The sequence below is a fragment of the Crocodylus siamensis genome, chromosome 8, assembly GCF_052110815.1.
Source record: "Crocodylus siamensis isolate JL-2025a chromosome 8, ASM5211081v1, whole genome shotgun sequence".
In the NCBI taxonomy this organism is placed as follows: Eukaryota; Metazoa; Chordata; order Crocodylia; family Crocodylidae; genus Crocodylus; species Crocodylus siamensis.
The window spans coordinates 18,469,384-18,487,421 of NC_143402.1; the positions used below are offsets into that span (position 1 = coordinate 18,469,384).

General features: G+C 47.7%; 1 protein-coding gene across 1 annotated transcript in view; it reads left to right on the forward strand.

The window, feature by feature from the left end:
- LOC149858148 (actin-binding protein WASF3-like) overlaps positions 1–18,038 on the forward strand; it is a 53,176-nt gene that overhangs the window by 15,231 nt on the left and 19,907 nt on the right. The window contains exon 2 of the mRNA XM_090059967.1: positions 15,885–16,044. Coding sequence (XP_089916093.1) covers positions 15,912–16,044 — 133 coding nt within the window. The 5' untranslated portion in view covers positions 15,885–15,911. The remainder of the gene's footprint in view (positions 1–15,884; positions 16,045–18,038) is intronic.

The following is an 18,038-nucleotide window of genomic DNA, read 5'->3' on the forward strand; positions in this document are numbered from 1 at the left end:
TAGTATTTGATGCATGATATTGTCTTGATCCTGGTCAGAGTAGGGTTAGATAGTGGCAGAAGGGTTAGAGCCTTGTCTGTGCTAACTCCCACTGATGCTAATTATGGTGGAGCTGCAATGATGGATAATATAAAGAAAAATAATTTAATAGGTCCAGAGAATAAATGAATTCCTTTCTCAGCTTGCATTTCTACCATTATTTTCTCATAAGTGTGGACCTGTGTTCAGGACACGCGTTGAGTTGCAACCCTTAGAAATGCTTGCTTTCCACACTGGCAGCCAGTCCAATGCTTCAGAGGAGGCACATACAGCATTGCAGCATCCAGAGAAGTCACTGAGTATCCTTGAGAAATCAGTGTGTGGGTTTACTGCAGTGCTGGGCTCTAACAGGAAAATGGGGAGCTGCCTGCGAGAACTGGATTCTGGAGGCAACTTGCTACAGTTGCCTGCATCTCCTAATGTGCTCTCAGATGGAGCAGAAATAAAGCCCCAGACCCTCGAGTGCTGGCATGTTTCCTAATCTTAAATCACAAATTAGTCTGAAAGGAGCCTGAAGGGAGGACTGTGCCATCCTTTTCTTCCTTCCGATGGAGTGGGAAGCTAAATGGTTGTGACTGGTAATATACTGCTGCCTGCTACTGGGGAGAGGTTATCAGGGGCTCCTTTTCTCACTGCATATCTTTCTCCTTTCAAAGGGAAAAGGTATGCCAGCTGAGCAGCCTTCCCATCTGCTGCTGCCTGAATCTCTGCAGCAGGACACACATTTTAAAAGGGTGGATGCTGTAGCACCAAACACAGTCAGCTGTAGATCAGCAGTAGATCCCACTGGAGGTCTGCTATTCATCCTGTCTGATTAGTCCCTGTCTACGCAGCAACAGGTCATTGCTTAGAATACTACAGGTGGTGCCCAGCACCGAAGGTGCAAACAAAACAGGGGGCTCAGTATGCAGTGGTAGCATCCAGCAAATTAGGACACCCCTGGTGGCTGCTCTAAATTACCTTCACCTCATATAGTAGCCCAGGAGATGCCCTGCAGGCCAGAATAACCAGAGTGCAAAGTACTCTGATTACAACCCCTTTCACCCAACCCTCCATCTGCCACGCCCTATTCTGGCTGTTTTAGGATGAACCTGGAATAAGGAGTACTCTGGGAAATTGCCTTAAATGCCTGGAGTTTAGTGTAGCAGCTTCTGGTGTTGATTAATTGCTCTTGCATAATGTGTAATACAATTGCAGACCTGCTAATGAGATTCTGAAGGTAAACAGGCTATTAGGTTAATTTGCAGGGGAAAAAAGTGTACAGGAACAGGCAGTTGCTGGAAAGGCAGGTGAGCCCACCCTGCAGAGCTGGAATCCACCCTGCAGCCACCTCTGGCTGACAGCCATACGCAGATCTCCGGCAGAGGTCGAGGCCCATGGAGCAGTTGCATACTGGGGCAGATCCTCTGTAGAGGCAGAGCGATGCAGCTCTGCTGACTGACGCAGAATTGCATTGATTGGCATCAGGAGAGGGTTTGCATCTGACTGGCCCAGGTGTAAATGAAGTGGGGTGCTAGGGGAGTGGGGCAGGTAAGGATTTGGTTTACAGAAATGAGGTTAGATGGTTTTCTCAGTTTCAGCCTCCATGCAGTGTTATCCAGGCTTGGGGCCTGAGGAACATTTGCTCAGTAATGAGGAGAGCGTGTTCAGTCCCCGAGGCAGTTGTGCGTCGTTTCTTCCCGTTTGCTATCTCACACGTCAGTTCCTTTACTCACTATTCCCTTTCCAGCCTCCCCTTTTCCCCCATCCTTCCTTTCCACATGGCCCCTGTTCTTCTTCCTCAGTCATCCACCCAGGCAGTGGTCCCCATTCTGCTTCAGATAAAGCAGGGCAGCAGTGAAGTGAATGAGGACTTGCCCAACAGAACAAGGGCTGTTCCCTGGCTGGTGTTCAACTATTTGTTCCTGCCATGCCAGGACTTGGACAAATGGGAAGAGTAGGTCAACAAGGTCTCCTCTGGTTGTGAGAAGCAGAGGGAGAGAAATATGTTCCCATCAGCTGGGAGACTTGGCATAGGCCTGCACGGGCCTCCACATATTGAGCAAAGGGAGACCTGTTCTGGTGTCTGTAGTGCCCACACCAGGGCTAAGGTCAGTGGTGCTTGTATCTTGTGATATTTTAAAGAGGGTGATTCCAGCTGGTTATAACATTAGGGGATTAAATACAGATTTTTTTTCAGTAGTGTCTCACATAAGTTGCTCTATGCACTTTGTATCGATTAACTGGTCATGAGATGGGTCTTATTTCATTCATTTACAGATATACAAACAGGTACAGAAGGGTTGCTGGCTAGCTCCAGGCTGCATGGTGGTCTGGAGCAGCGAAATTGGTGAGCGAACCCAGAAGTCCTGATTCACAGTGCCTTGGGACATGTTTTCCTCTATATCTAACTTCTCAAACTTGATGAGACCTGATGATTTCAAAACAGCCTTCAACTGGACTCTCCCTGTTCTCTGATCAATATTGTATTCCCAGAGGATGGCCCTGGAGCACTGCTGCTAGCCCAGTAAAATCCTCATCAGCTTCACATGGTAGTAGTAGCAGGCTTACTGTCACTTCATCTTCATCTGATATATTTAAAAACATAGGGGAAAAAAACCCACCTACTGTTGAAAAGTCCAGGCTCCAAGATCGGTTCCTGAGGGAGTTTCCCCTCTAATTCGAGTGCACTTCTGATAGGGATTCTTGTGTATGAAAAATGCTTGCTAAAAGGGGAGGGCCTCATCAGAAGGCAGACTGCCAAAAAACAAGTGATTTGTAAGGATGGTTAGAGATGATCAATAGCAGGAAGGCATTATACATATATTCCAACAACCAGCCTAGACTGGCCTAGCAGGTTGTTAGGAATTAATGAAATTATACCATGTACAAAGACAGAGCTGATGTCTGAGGCCAATTTAGTGCATTTCTGAAGAGGGACTGCATGAAATAGGACTGTCTTACTTAGTGGTGGCTCCAGAGGGGGTGCAGTGGCATGACCACATCTTTTTCTGGATTTCATTATGGGAGCCCTGGGGTATATTTTTAAGTCCCTAAAGCTGGTGAACATCCCCTGTCCCTACCCCTCTGTGCTCATGTCCCTTCTTTTCCCCCTCCTCTCCCCGGCTGCTGCTGTTTCCCCTGCTGTCCTGGGGGGTGGGAGAAGCTCCAGAGTTGCTTCTGCTCACCCCAGCCAGGCTGCATGGGGGCTGAGCTCTGCTGGGGATAGAGACAACAGCTGTAGGTGTGAGTATCATTTCTTCCTCCCCCAGGAGTGAGAAAGCAGGAGTAGCAGGTTGGAGGGGAGGAAAGGGAGGAGAAGGGATATGCCTCTCAGCATGAAAGGGGAAAGGAAAAGCATTTTCACCCTTTTAAAGTCCCCAGAGACTCCCACAGTACTGGCACTGGTTGTGGGGAGAGTGGGCTTGGAGTAGTGGGGTGCAGGTGGGAAATCCTGGATCCACCCCTGGCTTTACTGAATGGGTGTGCTGTTAGGTCTGCTCTCACACAGAGAATGCTACTAAAGACTATGGGACTGCTGTTTATAAGGAAGAATTCTACCTGCAAAATCCTTACAGCTGCTGCTAAGTTGTGCACACACTTGCAGTAATGGCATGCACAAATGTGAGGTGCATCTGTGTAATTATGTGTAACCTACCCCTAACCAATTTAGCCCTCTGTCCTGTCTTAGTGGCTGGGTCACATCACTCCTACAGTCCCTTAACTAGTGGAAGCGGGTCTTTTAGCACACATAGACAGTAGACACTAAAGGCTTTGGATCCAGAAATTCCAGGGTTTGATCTCTGCTGCCAGTTATGTATCCAGGGCTGTTGTGTTACCAATGCATTTATGTTCATTGGTATGGTATGACATGCAAGGGATATTAATGCTGCATATAAGCTAGACCTGATTTGATGGGGATTAGAAAGTGACTTCCCTTTGGGGATTAGTTCATGATTTATATATTATGGGAATTTTTGACCTTTCATGGTATTGTGTGAAGCATCTGGTACTGGTCACTACTAGAGATGGTTTACCAGAGCAGATGATCCATCACTGTACCAGTTGTCTACTCCTGGTACCTGAGTGCACGGTTATGGAAATCTATTCCAGTCCTTACTGATAGTGCCCAGCTTACTTTTCAATGTGAGGAAAGCACACTGGCCAAATGCTTATTTTTAAATGGGCAGAAGCGTATCTAACTTTGTGAGGTTCCTATAAAATGGACACAAAGAACCTTCCTGTAGAAAGAGGGTATTGGGTTTCTACTGTGTAGCTGTTTTTCTACTAGAGATTCCACTGCTTCCAGCAATGGGCATAAGGAACACCCTGCTGGAGGGAGACTGGTAGATTTGAATACAGAAGTGAGCCCTGCATTAGTGGCTGGCCACTGCTTATCCCTGCATCTCAAACGATCCCGAGCTGTTGCAAGCTGAAAGTCAGCCTTTGTATAGCTTGCAAAGAAAAAGTGGTTCCTTGAGACAATAGATTTGTAGTTTCAGAGAGGAATGTGTATGACAGGCCCTGGATTTTACAGTCACCCTTGTACTGAGCCAAATAACTCATATTTGATTAAATATGTCTTCCATAAAAATGTCTGGTCTTCACTGGAAGATGCCAAGAGATAAGGGGGAACCACCTGTGCAGGTAGCTTGTTCCAGTGGTTATTCAGCTTCACTGTTTGTTCCCATCTGGACCTGGAGAATCCAGTAATTAGTGCTAGACCTTACACCTCCCAAATGAGGCCTGAAATGGAGGATAGTACTTTCTCCTCTTTTCCAAGCTGTGCTTCCACTTCCTGTGGCTTTAGCACCTGCCTTTGAAGCACTCCATCGAAAAACAGGGGAAGAGGAAACAAGTGGACAGCTGCCTTATGTGGGAGCAGAGAGAACACATGCAATGACTTACGCCACTTGTCCGTTCTGATGTTCCAGTCATCACCCTGAATACCGTCCCTATTCAGTAGTTGCAGCCTGCTCCCTTATTCCTAGATGTACAGCTTCCTAGATGTAAAAACACATTTTTGTTCGAACCATCCCAGACTACACAGTCACCCATTCCACTTGCTGCTGCTTCTCCTGTGCCTGAACTCGTCACTGTTTACCAGTTGTTCCCTCTGACCCTGAACTGATTATCAGGGATCCTAGTTTTCCTGTTTAAAAATCACAAATTCTCTAATTAAAAATGCAATTTCTTTGATGAAAAGTCCCAACATCCATGTTTAAAATGAAACGCCACTATATATAGGTACCAAGTGAACACATTTTACAATTTTAAAGCAATTTGGAAGCCTACCAGTGCCTCAATCACTACAATAAAATAAATTCTAAATACCTATAAATTTTGGTATTTGATTTTGGATTTTTTATCATGGAAAATCAGAGCTCCCCATGCTCCCTTTGCTCACCAGGTCCAGGCCTCTCCCAAGTCACAGCCCCCCAGCCCTGCTGGTGCCCTTTACTCTCCACCCACAGCCCCCTGGCCCTGCTGGTGCCCCTCACTTCCCACCCACAGACCCCCCCCCCACTTCCCCAGCCCTGCTGGAGGGGTCCCCCAGCTGCCAGGAGTATGGGGCCAGGGACCCAAGTCCGCAGCCCCTTGCAGCAGTGCCCAAGCCCTGGCTGTCACCCACGGGAGGCAGAGACTGCTGCAACAGAGCGGAGTGCAGGGCCCGGCTCCCCTCCCTGGGGGGCAGCACAGTCAGAGTGGAGCCCTTGGGAGCGGGGGCAGGCTGCCTGCTGCAGGCTTCCTGTCCTGCTGCTCTCCTCCTGGGGCCTCTGCGGCCCAGCGGGTGGGACCCGGTTTGGCAGGGCAGAGCAATGCTGGGCGGGGAAGCTTGTTGCTGTTGCTGGAAGCTCTGCACTGCCCTGACAAAGCGCCCCCTGCCCCCCTGGCAGAAGCAAGGGGCATAACTGTGCCACCACCGCTGCTTCTGCTGGGCAAGCAGGGGCTGCTTCACCAGGGCAGTGCGGGGCAAGGAACTTCTCTGCCCCACTGCCGTGCTACACTGGGTGCTGCCCACTGGGCTGCATAAGCCCACGGGGGGGAGGCATCAGGGCAGGGAGCCCAGGCTTGTCCTAGGCAGCCCACCCCTGCACAGATCTGGGCGGCACGTGCCCCCTATGCCCTACCCGCAGGAGTGCACACAGCAGCAGGGAGCTGGACCCACCCTTCTGCCCCCCAGACAAGCTGCCTGCGGCTTTGTTCTGCTCCCTGCTCGGGCCTTTTGGGAGTGCATGGCCCTGGGACCCAAGCCCCACAGCAGCCCCGGCCAACTTACTCCTTCCCTCTGTCCCCATGAGGACCTCAGTGTATGTCTCCCCCCTCCCCCTGACTTACCTGTCTCCAGGCTGCCTGGTGGCCATGTGCCATGCCACTGTACATGCATATGGTGCCGCCTGTCTCCTGCTCCCCCCAGCCCCTTCCAGGCTGCAACTCTGTCAGCCTGCAGACAGCTCTTTGACAAAGTGGAAAATCCACGTCTCTCTGTTAAAATGAAAAGTCCACGTTTTTCTCAGTTAAAAGGGAAAATCCATTTATTTTCTGTTTTCCCGTGGGAAATAGAAAACCCAGATCCCTGCTGATTAGCTGTGGGCCACGGGTTGCTATTCATGGCAAAATCATTAAGTTAGGAGGCTCCATATAAGTGGCACATGGCTGGGCTTCACCGTCTGCCATGAGAGTTGCCCAGTGCCAGCCTCACTAATGTTTTCTTTCTCTTGTTTTTGTAACAAGGGAAAGCTGTGCTTTGGGGTGACCCATTTTGGCAAGATGATGACCTACCAAATGGCCATGATCCACAGGCTATTGACGACAATGTGAATCTTTCCACTGACTTGTATTTGTTTTGGATGAAGCCCAGTGGGCCTTTTATCAGCAGTCATCTTTTTATAAAGCCTGCATTCCTTTTCATTCATTCTCTTACAGCACGCACAGCCTGTGTCAGCAGGACAGAAGCCCTGGCCAATGGCACAGGATCACAGCTAGTTTGCAGATGCTAAGAATGGTTCTTTGTTTCCATCTTTTAATTGTTCAGCTCAAGTACCTCATTAAATGCTCAGCCCCCTCTCAGCAGCCCCCTGCTTTCCTGTCCTGTGCTGGCCACTGGTCCTGCTGAATTTCAGAGCAAACTGGATTGTGGGACTGTGTGAACCCTGGGGAGCTATACAGCACACGGAGCATTTTGAATCCGGTCAAAGCTGACACTAAGCTGTTGCTATCTAAGCGGACTTTGGTGGCTTATGTGAGATGAAACATCAGGGCTCAGTTCATCTCCTAGAGGATTCCTTCTAGGCTAGACCACAACCAGCTACCATGTGTTTGCACAAGGGGTTAAATACTTGAAATGGAAGAAATGCATCTTTTTCTCAGGCTAGTCTATAGCATGGGGCTGGTGCTATAAAAGCTTTACTAGCAGAGTTGTCGGGGCTTCCTGGTGGAGATGCAGCTAAGAGCAGCAGAAGGGGATGACTGAGTGATTAGTTTGTACTGGGGATCCCTGCCCTCAGCCTCAGTACTACAAAATCTCTTGCACAGGAAAGTGGCCCTCGTGGTTTAGGGTCCTAATCCTTCTCACCATCCAGTCTGAGATCCAGTATTGTGACATTCATGCTTAGGACTTTCTGCTCACATTCCTGCTTTATAGTCTCCATTTATAGTTTACCACAGCCCCTGTATTAGTGTGTGTGCGCTACCCAAAGGGAAAGGACTACAAGCATCTAAACCAGATGGATGCTTGGAAGTGGGTTGTGTTCTGACAAAGCCTCACTCGCACATCAGCGTGCAGCAAAAGGCCCCCATAAAAATGGTGTGTGATGGAAAAACATTCCTTTTAAAATGTAACTCTTCGAGGGAAACCTTTTGAAGATACTTGGAGCCACAGGTTATGATGCATTGATCTGAAGGAGAGGAGGAGGGAGGAAGAAGGCTGTGTTGCAGCTGCTGACTGTGATGTAAATTAGTGGTTCTTGTTCATACTTTCTTGTGAGATCATCTCAGCACAGATTTTTGGAAGTCCTAGTGAGGCTTGATGTGAATTGAAGTTTTTGGTGAAAGTTTAGGTAAGTTCTTAGTTGATATGAACAAGTTGGTTTCTCCTTAAGTGTCTGAATTATTCAACCCCTTGGGTCAAATTAATCCTTGATATAACTACATTAACTTCCAGGGTGAACTTGTCCCATTGACATAATCTTGGAAAGTGGTTTGATACTGTTGCCAAGTGAAATTTCAGTGGGAATAGCGGGGGGTGTCACCTACTGGGGGCAATCCCTTGGTAAAGCTGAAGTCTTCCAAGATAGGGGATGAGAACATAAAGGTGCATATTTTTATATCACCATCCGTCTTGGAGAACTCCAAATGCACTTTGGAAAACTGTGTGGCCTGCCCAGGAATCAGTCCATAGCCCTGTGAAATTCAGCCACCTCTGTGGTGGAATACAATACTGTATAGCCCTCTCTAGGCCTGAGGCTTTCTCAAGCCTGGCTTCTGATTGGGAGTCAGAAACTTTACCGTTGCAGAAGTACCTATAGAAACTTTCAGAGCCAGACATACTGGGGAAGGGATAGAAGTGGAGGCACAATGCAGTGACTTCATCATCCATATGTAATTTCTTGTTTTGGGGTCTCAGTTAAGTGCTACTCAGAGAAGCTCAGAAGCACTCTGTGTAGGAGGCTTCTTGATTTGCCACCCCCTAATCCTTATGGGAGTGTCTTAGGGTCTTTCCAGAGCTTTCTCAAGACCCTTCCAGGGCTTTCCCAGTCTTTAGGAAGCCTCTGGTCCCTCTTGAACAGTGCCCACGCATCCTCAGACTCTTGGATTCACCTCCCTGATCAGGTGAATTCAGGGGGGGTGTGGGGTGCATGCACCCCCCAGATTTGTGCACGGGGCGGGGAAAGGGGCAGGCTGCCCTGTGCAGGCTCAGGACCCGGCACAGCAGAGCAAGGCAGGGAAGTTCAGTGCCTCCACTGCAAACCCTATGCTGCCTAGGTGAGGCATCCCTTGCCCACCTGGCAGCAGTGGGAGCAGAGGCGCAGAGTTGTGCCCCCTGCTGCTGGGTGGGCAGGGGGTGCTCTGCACAGAGCTCCCAGTGCTGGCACAAGACTCTCTGCCCAGTCCCACTCTGCCCTGTTGTGCTGGGTCCTGTCCACTGGGCCGTGGAGGCCCCAGGGGAGGGCAGCCCACCCTCCCCACTGCCATGGGCTCTGCTTTGGCCATGCCTCCCATGGGGGAGAGGGAGCTGGGATCCATGCTCTGCTCTGCTGCAGCAGCTTCTGCCTCCAGCAAGCAGCAGTTGGGGCTTGGGTGCTGCTGGGGCCGGGGGGGCAGGGGTCTGCAGACACGGGTCCCTGGCCATGTAGCTCTGGCAGCTGGGGGCCCCCTCTGGCAGGGCTGGGGAGCGTGGGGGGCTGTTTGTGGGGAGTGAGGGGCACCAGCAGGGTCCAGGGGGCTGTGTTTTAGGAATGAGGGGCAATGGCAGGGGCATGGCACTGGCATGTCATAGCTTCTCAGCACCACAACTCAGCACCCAGTGGGGGGGAGGGAACAGCTGCAGGTGGACCCACATCCTGGTGAGCAAAGGGGGCAGGGAGAGCTCTGATTTTCTGTGATCAAAAATCCAAAATCAAATGCCAAAACGTATAGGTACTTAAAAATTAATTTTACTATAATGATTGAGGCACTGATAGGCTTCCAAATTTCTTTAAAATTGTAAATATGTCAATAAAACATTGTGCTCAACTGATACCTATATATATATTAGTGGCATTTCATTTTAATTGTGGATTCTGGGGTTTTTAATCAGAGAATTTGTGGTGTTTTATCAGAGAAGTTGCAACTTTTAAACAGAGAAAACCAGGATCCCTGCTGATAAAGCTTTCCTACAGGGAGAGTCCCTGCTTCTTCCATTTGGAGCTGCCTCCTCCTCACTCTCTCAAGAAGGCTCCTTCCACTGCTGCTTCCCAATCCCTTCTGTCTTCTCTTGCTTTCTGCAGGGTTTATTCCCCCTTCTTCTGGGGGAAGGCTTTCTACCCAAGGCAGGGTTTCTACTCCCCATTGTCCTAGTCTTAAAGGGCACTTCTCTTTTCCCTATTCACGTGTGCTTCACGTCCTATTGCACAGGGCTGTCCCACCAACGTCATACTAAGTGACCACTCCGATACTGTACATTTTCACTACATCTGAAAAAAACCCAATAATGGCTAATGCTAGAGGTCTTTTGTTCAGACCTGAGTCCCGACTCAGGCAAAATTCCCATTGACTTGAGTGTCTAGAAAAAGCTTGATAAAACTGTTAGGATTTGGCCTAATGATAACATCATCACAATACTACACACAAACTCATTAACAAAGTATAGAAGAGGTTAAATAAATCTGGCATCAACCTTCTCTTTGTGAAGCTATGTTCATTTTCCATGAATTAGAGAATATACAGCCAAGTCTGGACTGGTATTTCAGTCACGGTAGTGACTTCTGGCTACATTTGTCTACATAATCTGTTACATGCACAAATATTCAAGTGAATATTTTATTGCAGAGCGAGTCTGAAGATTTCCTTTTCCAGCACAGCCAGTGAGGAGGTAGAGCTGTGCTAATGCTTAATACAAATGCAAGATAGAGGCTCTGGGAATGTGGCTGTGTGACTTAGCATAAGGAGCTCATGCCTGGTTTATTACTGCAACCAAGCTACAGATATGCTAGGTTTCCAAAGGGTTGTGTCTGGGGAGACTTCTCGCCCTGCTCTTAACACATTGTGTGAATGCACATTTGCAGAGGCTGTTATCCCAATCATCTCCTTTTCTGGGGTTTGCTTTTATTTTTATTCTGAGTAACACAGCTTTAAGGCGGAACTATATTTATACACGTATAAATCTAGATACTAATGTCTTTTTCTGAGCTGGGTTTCTTCAGTGTTTCTCCTTGCAGTCTGTCCAGCTCCTCAGTATCTCTGAGAGCAAGAGAGAGGCTCAACTGTTTACATGCCTGAGTAGAAAGTGATGAGACTCACCTATTCTGGCCTTCACAGTGAATCAGCAGAATAGCTGTGTAGCTCTCACAAAATCCTAAAGTCTGACAGTTTGCACTGTCAGATCTGCAGGGTGGTTTACCACCCCAGGATTTTTTTTCTGTTTTCAGACCAAAGATCCCTATTTGGCCCTTAATAAAGTACAGTATTAATTATTTAGGAACAGCTTTGTGGTGCAGTGTAGCAGCATCCACTGAAATTGGTTTGCATTTGAAAACTATGTAACAGTTGGCACTGTTTGCACAAAGGGTGAGTTGTAAAGTGTGACTCTGGAACTGGCAGAAAAATTGACTATGTGGTATTAATAGGATACTGTTTTCCTCTTAACACTGAAGGACCAAAAACACTTGAACTTTGCAGTTTTCTGGCTTCTGACTTGGTCAGAATTCCTGGTACTCACCGGTAGTGTTGCGCTTCTCGCCCTGACATATTAACAGTTGAATCTGTAAGCTGTTTTTCCTTGACTGCAAAAATATAACTGGATTTTGTTAACAACATGGGCGTCCCCATGAGAATTCTTGGGATGCAAAACCAGAAGACTTAGCTTCATTGACAACAGTGGTGTAGCTGAGGGGAGAATTTGGATCATATGTTGCAAGCTAGCTCAGATTACTTGGTACCTGTCATATCGTATCATAGAAGTTGGGTTGGAAGGGACCTTGTAGATCTTCAAGTCTGCCCCCCTGCCTGGGCAGGAGAAAAACTGGGTTCAAATGACTCCAGCCAGGTAGGCATCAAGCCTCCTCTTAAAAACCCCTAGGGTAGAAGCCAGCACCACTTCTCTTGGAAGTTGGTTCCAGATCCTAGCCGCCCTGACCGTGAAGTAGTTCTTGCGGATGTCTGATCTAAACCTCCTCTCCAACAACTTGTGGCCGTTATTTCTTGTTATTTCAGGGGGCGCTCGGGGAAACTAAGTGTCTCCCAAACCCTTCTGGTCCCCCCTAGTGAGTTTATAGATGGTCACCAGGTCCCCCCTCAGCCTTCTCTTGTGAAGGCTGAACAGGTTCAGGTCCCGCAGTCTCTTATTGTAGTGTCTGCCCTGTTGTCCCCGGATCATGCGGGTGGCCCTCCTCTGGACCCTCTCAATGCTATCCACATCCCTCCTGAAGTGCGGTGCCCAGAACTGGACGCAGTACTCCAGCTGTGGCCTGACTAGTGCCGCATAGTGGGGGAGGATCACCTCCTTGGTCCTACTTGAGATGCACCTGTGGATGCACGACAAGGTCCGGTTAGCCCTGCCAACCGTGACCTCGCGTTGTCGGCCCATGTTCATCTTGGAGTCAATAATGACCCCAAGATCCCTTTCTGCCTCCATGCTCTCAAGAAGGGCATTTCCCATCTTATAAGTGTGCTGCTGGTTACTACTGCCCAAGTGCGGCACCCTGCACTTGTCAGTGTTGAAGCGCATCCTGTTTTTGTTAGCCCACCCCTGTAACCTATCCAGGTCTTGTTGCAGTCTTTCCCCCCCTACTAGCGTGCTCACTTCACCCCAAATTTTGGTATCATCAGCAAATTTAAACAGGGTGCTTTTCACCCCGTCGTCCAAATCACTGGTAAAGAAATTGAACAGTGCAGGCCTAAGGACCGAGCCCTTTATTATCTTATTGTCAGGACCAGCTTTAATTGCAAACAATGTAAACAATTGTTTGGAGCTGTGCACAGGCTCCCACTTCACAGGCTGGCTGGATCCTACCAGTGGGGTTGGAGGAAATCGCTTTTCCCCTCAGCTCACAACCCTCCATGGCAAGGAGAGATAATTCATTGTTCAGCTCCTTTTGGCTTGGGTTCAGAGAGAGAATTAACTCATAACTGAATCTGCCTGTCTGGCAACTTCAGGCTCCACAAATCTTAAGCTCAGCTGGGCCAATTATATATCTTCATGTACAAAACAATAAATTATTTTAAAATGGAGTTTAACACACACATGCACACACCCACACCCACACAGAAAGAGAACATTTGTAGATGTAAGCTCTTTCCTTCCACCTTTAATCTCTTGTGCAGTGCAAGTCATGCAAAAACAGAAGAGATTTCTTTATGATGATGCTTTGGAGCACATCTTGAACATGCTTACCAATATAAAGCAAAAAGATGATCTTTTGATTGCTGGGATTCTTTCTTGCTCTCAAAGCACAGGGGATGGCTAGCTCTTCAGTAAGCTTGGTTGAAATCACTTGAATGATGTATTTGTACTCAAGCCTGTATCAGCCAAGATTTGGGAGATCATTGAAAAATGGTGGAAGCAAGAATCCTTACCTGTGCCCTGGAGTAACAAAAGGGTGACTTTTGGAGGTGAAAGGGGAGTTGATTTTGATAGCTTATTCAACTCTCAGTTCTTGACTGAGTCTACCCAGCAAGGGATTCAGGTTTTGTCAGCAGCTATAGCTGCTTTTATATGCCACAGGACTCGTGTCAGTGTGTCAGATCATCACCAATTTTAAGCTGGATTTGACCCAGTGACCTCAAGGTGAGAGTCACCATAGCACAGCACCAGTCCCTTGAGCTCACCTTATTTAATAAATGCTGATTTCCATGTTGTCCCTGACCTTGCATGGAAGGTAACCCATAGCTGTGCACAAGTCAAGAAAAGAAGAACTTTTATGTTGGAATGACTGCAGGTCTGTGAGTTGCTGCTAATGCCGCATCCTCTGAGTTCTGGACTGTGCTGCAAACGGCATGCCTACAAACTCCCTGCCCCACTGACTTTCTCTGGGATGTCTGTAAATGCTGGGCTCTCAGTCTCCCTTTTTCTGAAGAAAGAGTGATGAAACAGTCAACAGAAAGCTTACTTTAAAAAAAAAAACCTCTCTCCCAAAAAATCATGAAACTAAAGAAAACTAAATGCCACTTTTCCAGTACTTTGCTTTTTGTGAGCTGTTCGTTTGCCTCCATACTGTCCCTTCAGGGACTGATTCTCGTCTCCTAGTAGGTTTACAGCAGTGTAAATCCATGGGCTATAGTGTAGTAAAACCTGTTGTACACTGTTGTGAATGAGCTCAGGATTGGGCCCTGAGGCTGTAAGCTGCTGAACACAGGGCCCTGTCACTGACTGTGAAGTAATTAATGTGCTGGCATGCTAGTTAAATAATATACAGTAATATACTTTTTAGCTTATGATAAATGTCCTTTCCTTCAGCTTAAATATTCACATGCATATCTGCCTAGACACTTTGCTAATTTTTTGCCACAATCACTAGCTCATTTGTTCTTTATGCTAATGATGTAGCCTTGCCCTTATTAAGGTATTGGCTTCTCCAGCCCTTCCATCTACAAATCTGTCCTGCACTGTTTCAGCTTGTTCATCGTAACTGGGTCCCGTCTACATTAGCAGATTCTCAGGACAGGAACTTTGTATGGTACAGTCAGGAAGGGGAGGTATGAGGCCATGGGAAATGAACTCATTAAGGTTTACTTAACATTGGGATCTCCCAGCATTTCACTGAACCCATCAGAAAATTAAACGCCCCTTGATTCTTCTGCAGTCCCTTGGTTCCCTGCCAGCGTGTGATGATAACAGTTAATAGAGTGTGCTCATTGCTCCGGGCTATCTCTGAACTGGCAGACTGTGTGAGCAGGATTTATGTGCTGCTTTCCATTCTAAGCAGCTGGGCTCTTGTAATGGATGGACAATAACTCAGTTCAGATGAGGAAAAAGCTAAGGGGGGAGCATTTGGATCCGAAACACATACAAAACAATTGGAAATAGCCAACGCACAAAAATGCGTTTGAAGGCTTGATGTGCTGGCGGAGGGCAGGGTGGACGCAGACAACTCACATTGGTGGATTGTGGCACGCTTGTTAAAAGTGAAAACCAAAGAGATTTCCACCCAGCTGGAAATAACAGAATTATGCCCGATGGTTGGTTTCAGTTTGGGTCAAATAAGGCTTTTCAAGAGACGAGGATACGAGCTGGGCTTGGGTGAGGGCATGTGGAGCTTTACAGTCCCATGGCTCTGCTTAGAATCCAGATCGGGTAAGGTAAGTGTCAGGGCGCACTTACCGTTTGATGATGGTTTGGTCTTGATACGGGTGACTTCCTCAGCGAGACTGAATGGGCTTCTCGGTAGTGTCTCACCAGGCAGGCTGAATACTGAATGGTCCACAGCCTCACGAGGAGTCTCTGCCCTCTGGCGATGTCCTGAGCCTGCTGGGAGGACTGGGTGGAGAAGGGTTTGCCCTGTGGCTGTTGCTACTGAACCTATTCTTGGAGAGTGAAGTGTGGTTTCTAGGGCTGTCAGTCCGGTGTCTTTCGTTAGTGCTAAATTCACTCAAAATGAATTATGCTTCTATTGTTAAAGCTTGTGACTTTAAACATTCAACGTCATAAGCAGCTAGAAAGAAACCTTCCCCCTCAGTTGAGCGTGGGCTTCTTCTGTGGGAAGGTGGTCCAGCCACCCACCCTCCTCTCTGAGTGCGTGGACTTGTATGGGCCGACGCTGTGGAAATGGGGTCTAGTCAGAGAGTTGTGTGTTCGCGTGCTCTCATCTTGCACACATGCTTAGTCCCCTGAGCTGCAAAACCGCATTGTCTGGGCAGTTCCCAGAGGCTGGCGGCTCCTGCGCGTCAGCTGCCGTTCATTTACATGCCCGCGGCCTTCAGAATATTGCAGCGCGTGAAGTGAGGGCATGACAGATCCACAGGAGGAAGGGAAGCAGAGCTCAACCGGCCAGGCTCAACTGCTGCTTCAGCAGCCAAATGGCAGAGGCCTATTTTGAGAGCTGTGCTGGAGGCAGGTCAAACGGAGACATCTGTTCCCTGTGATAAAAGGGCAGCTGCTAGGAGGATTCCTTCGATGGGCAGACGGTTCCCGATGGGCTGACTTCTCCCCTCTTTCTGCTTCTTTGCAGGGAAAGCTGTGACAATTCCCCGGAAACATGCCGCTGGTGAAGAGAAACATCGAGCCTCGTCACCTGTGCCGTGGGGCGCTTCCCGATGGGGTGACCAGTGAGCTGGAATGTGTAACCAACAGCACCCTGGCTGCCATCATCAAGCAGCTGGGAAGCCTCAGTAAGTTGCAGATGGTAGAGCATGTCTGCTTCCTCCGAGGGAGACCTAGTCAGAGCCAGGGTTTGTTCATTGTCCTCCAGATCATCAGTTCTGGACTTCACAGGGCAGGATGTCAGCTGGCCTCAGTGGAGCTGCCCGGACTTGTGCCAGCTGGGAATCTGGCCCACTGACTTTCAATTCCTGTGGAAGGCAGTGGAAAGGCTTTGGTCCACTTCAGCGGGAGTTGGATACAGCCCTGAGGGGCAAAGTGATCATTGTATTTTATTTTCATTACCAATATTTTGAGGATTATGAAGAATCGCAGGCTGTGTAAAGAGCTGTACATTGAAATGCCACCAATAATTTGGCTAAAACAATAACAAGGAAAAAAAGAGCTCTATCCATTTGAAGGCCCAGGCAGCACTGTTTTAAGATACTCTGGCACTGCTTCCTTTCATGGCTGCCTGGCCCATAAGGACAGGAAATTTTAGATCTCGTAGCTTAAATGTTTGAGGTATTCCCTGGTCCAGAATCAGGAAATAATCAATTTTAGTAGGATAAAGTGTTGCTCCTTTTCTAAAGGGCCTTATAGAACAGTCCTAGAAACAACTGCCTCCCCCCTCAATCAGTGCTTAACTTGAACTTTTTAGATAACAACTAATAAAAGCAGAACAATTTTTGTAATTAAGGAAATCATGCTTAAAAGAAACATAACAGCAGGAAGAAGGGTACCTTTTTCTGCTATTGAGCCATGGACATACATTTGGCTATATAAAAACAAAGCTCCAATCTAGAGATGAGGGAACTGAGTGGGTTTGTTTCATTGGGCAAGCTGGGTGAAGTGCAAACCCAAAATGAACAGCCTTGGTGAAGTGTGTGTGTGATATTTAAAAACCTTTTGATTGGGACAAGCTACAGCCTGTCTGAGCAATGTAGATACTGTTATGTGTGATGTCGCTGAGCTCCTTCTTTAAAAATGATGCTTTTTTCTCATTTGTGAAAGGTCAGATCTGTAGTGGTCCAGATCATGTTACAAAATGAAAATACTTAATAGGTAATGAGCACAGTTCTTTTCCTCAGAGCCTTTTAACCAGACTTCTTCCTTTTTGAATTCCTGGGGAAGTTCCCCTCTATTTCTAGTGCCATTCATAATCTTACATTTTTCTTTCAGCCAAAGGATGAAACGACACAAAGAGCTCAAGAAAATGGCATAGGCAGTGCAACTGATACTGGGCAGCCCTGACCACAACCCTGTTACAGTTGGCCATAAAGCTTCCATTGACTTTAATGAGGGCCAGAGCAGGACCAATGAATAGCACTAACCTAAAGCAAAAGACTACAGGCTAAATTTGGCTTCAGTTCTGCTTCTGAAATCAATGGTGTCAGCTTGGCTTTGGGCTGGTGGAACTGGGAGAAGAGGTTTTCATGGCACAAGTATTGTATAAACAAAGAAAATGAAAAATATTTGAAATCTTACAGATCTGTGCCACATCTGTGAGTTTTGTTTAGATGCATCTCCAATATTCAGTGTATGGGGACAGTTCAGAGCAGGATGCTTATTATAGATTTAATAGATTTCATAGACATCAGGGATGGAAGGGACCTCGGAAGATCATCGAGTCCAGCCCCCTGCCCAAAGGGCAGGAAGTCAGCTGGGGTCATAGGATCCCAGCAAGATAAGTATCCAATCCTGAGGAGTTTTTATGCTGGCAAACACTGAATTTGACTGCTTGGTCAGTTCTCCATGCATGCTTGAATCTGGTAGGGCTAAGGCTCAACAAACACAGTGCTGCTAACGCCCTCTTTCTTTACCTAATCCTTCCTTAGCTCTCATCAGATGTGTAACTGTGAAGCTTTGTGTCCTGAGCTTAACTCTGCTGGAGAAGGGTGCCAAGTGCCTGAGAGTGATGTGGGTGGATGTGTGGGGGCGAGTTTTACCTGCCCTGGGGACTCAGGCTGCTTGTGCCAAGTTGCTGCTGCTGCTGCTACAGCAGCCATATGGTGTCCTTGTACCT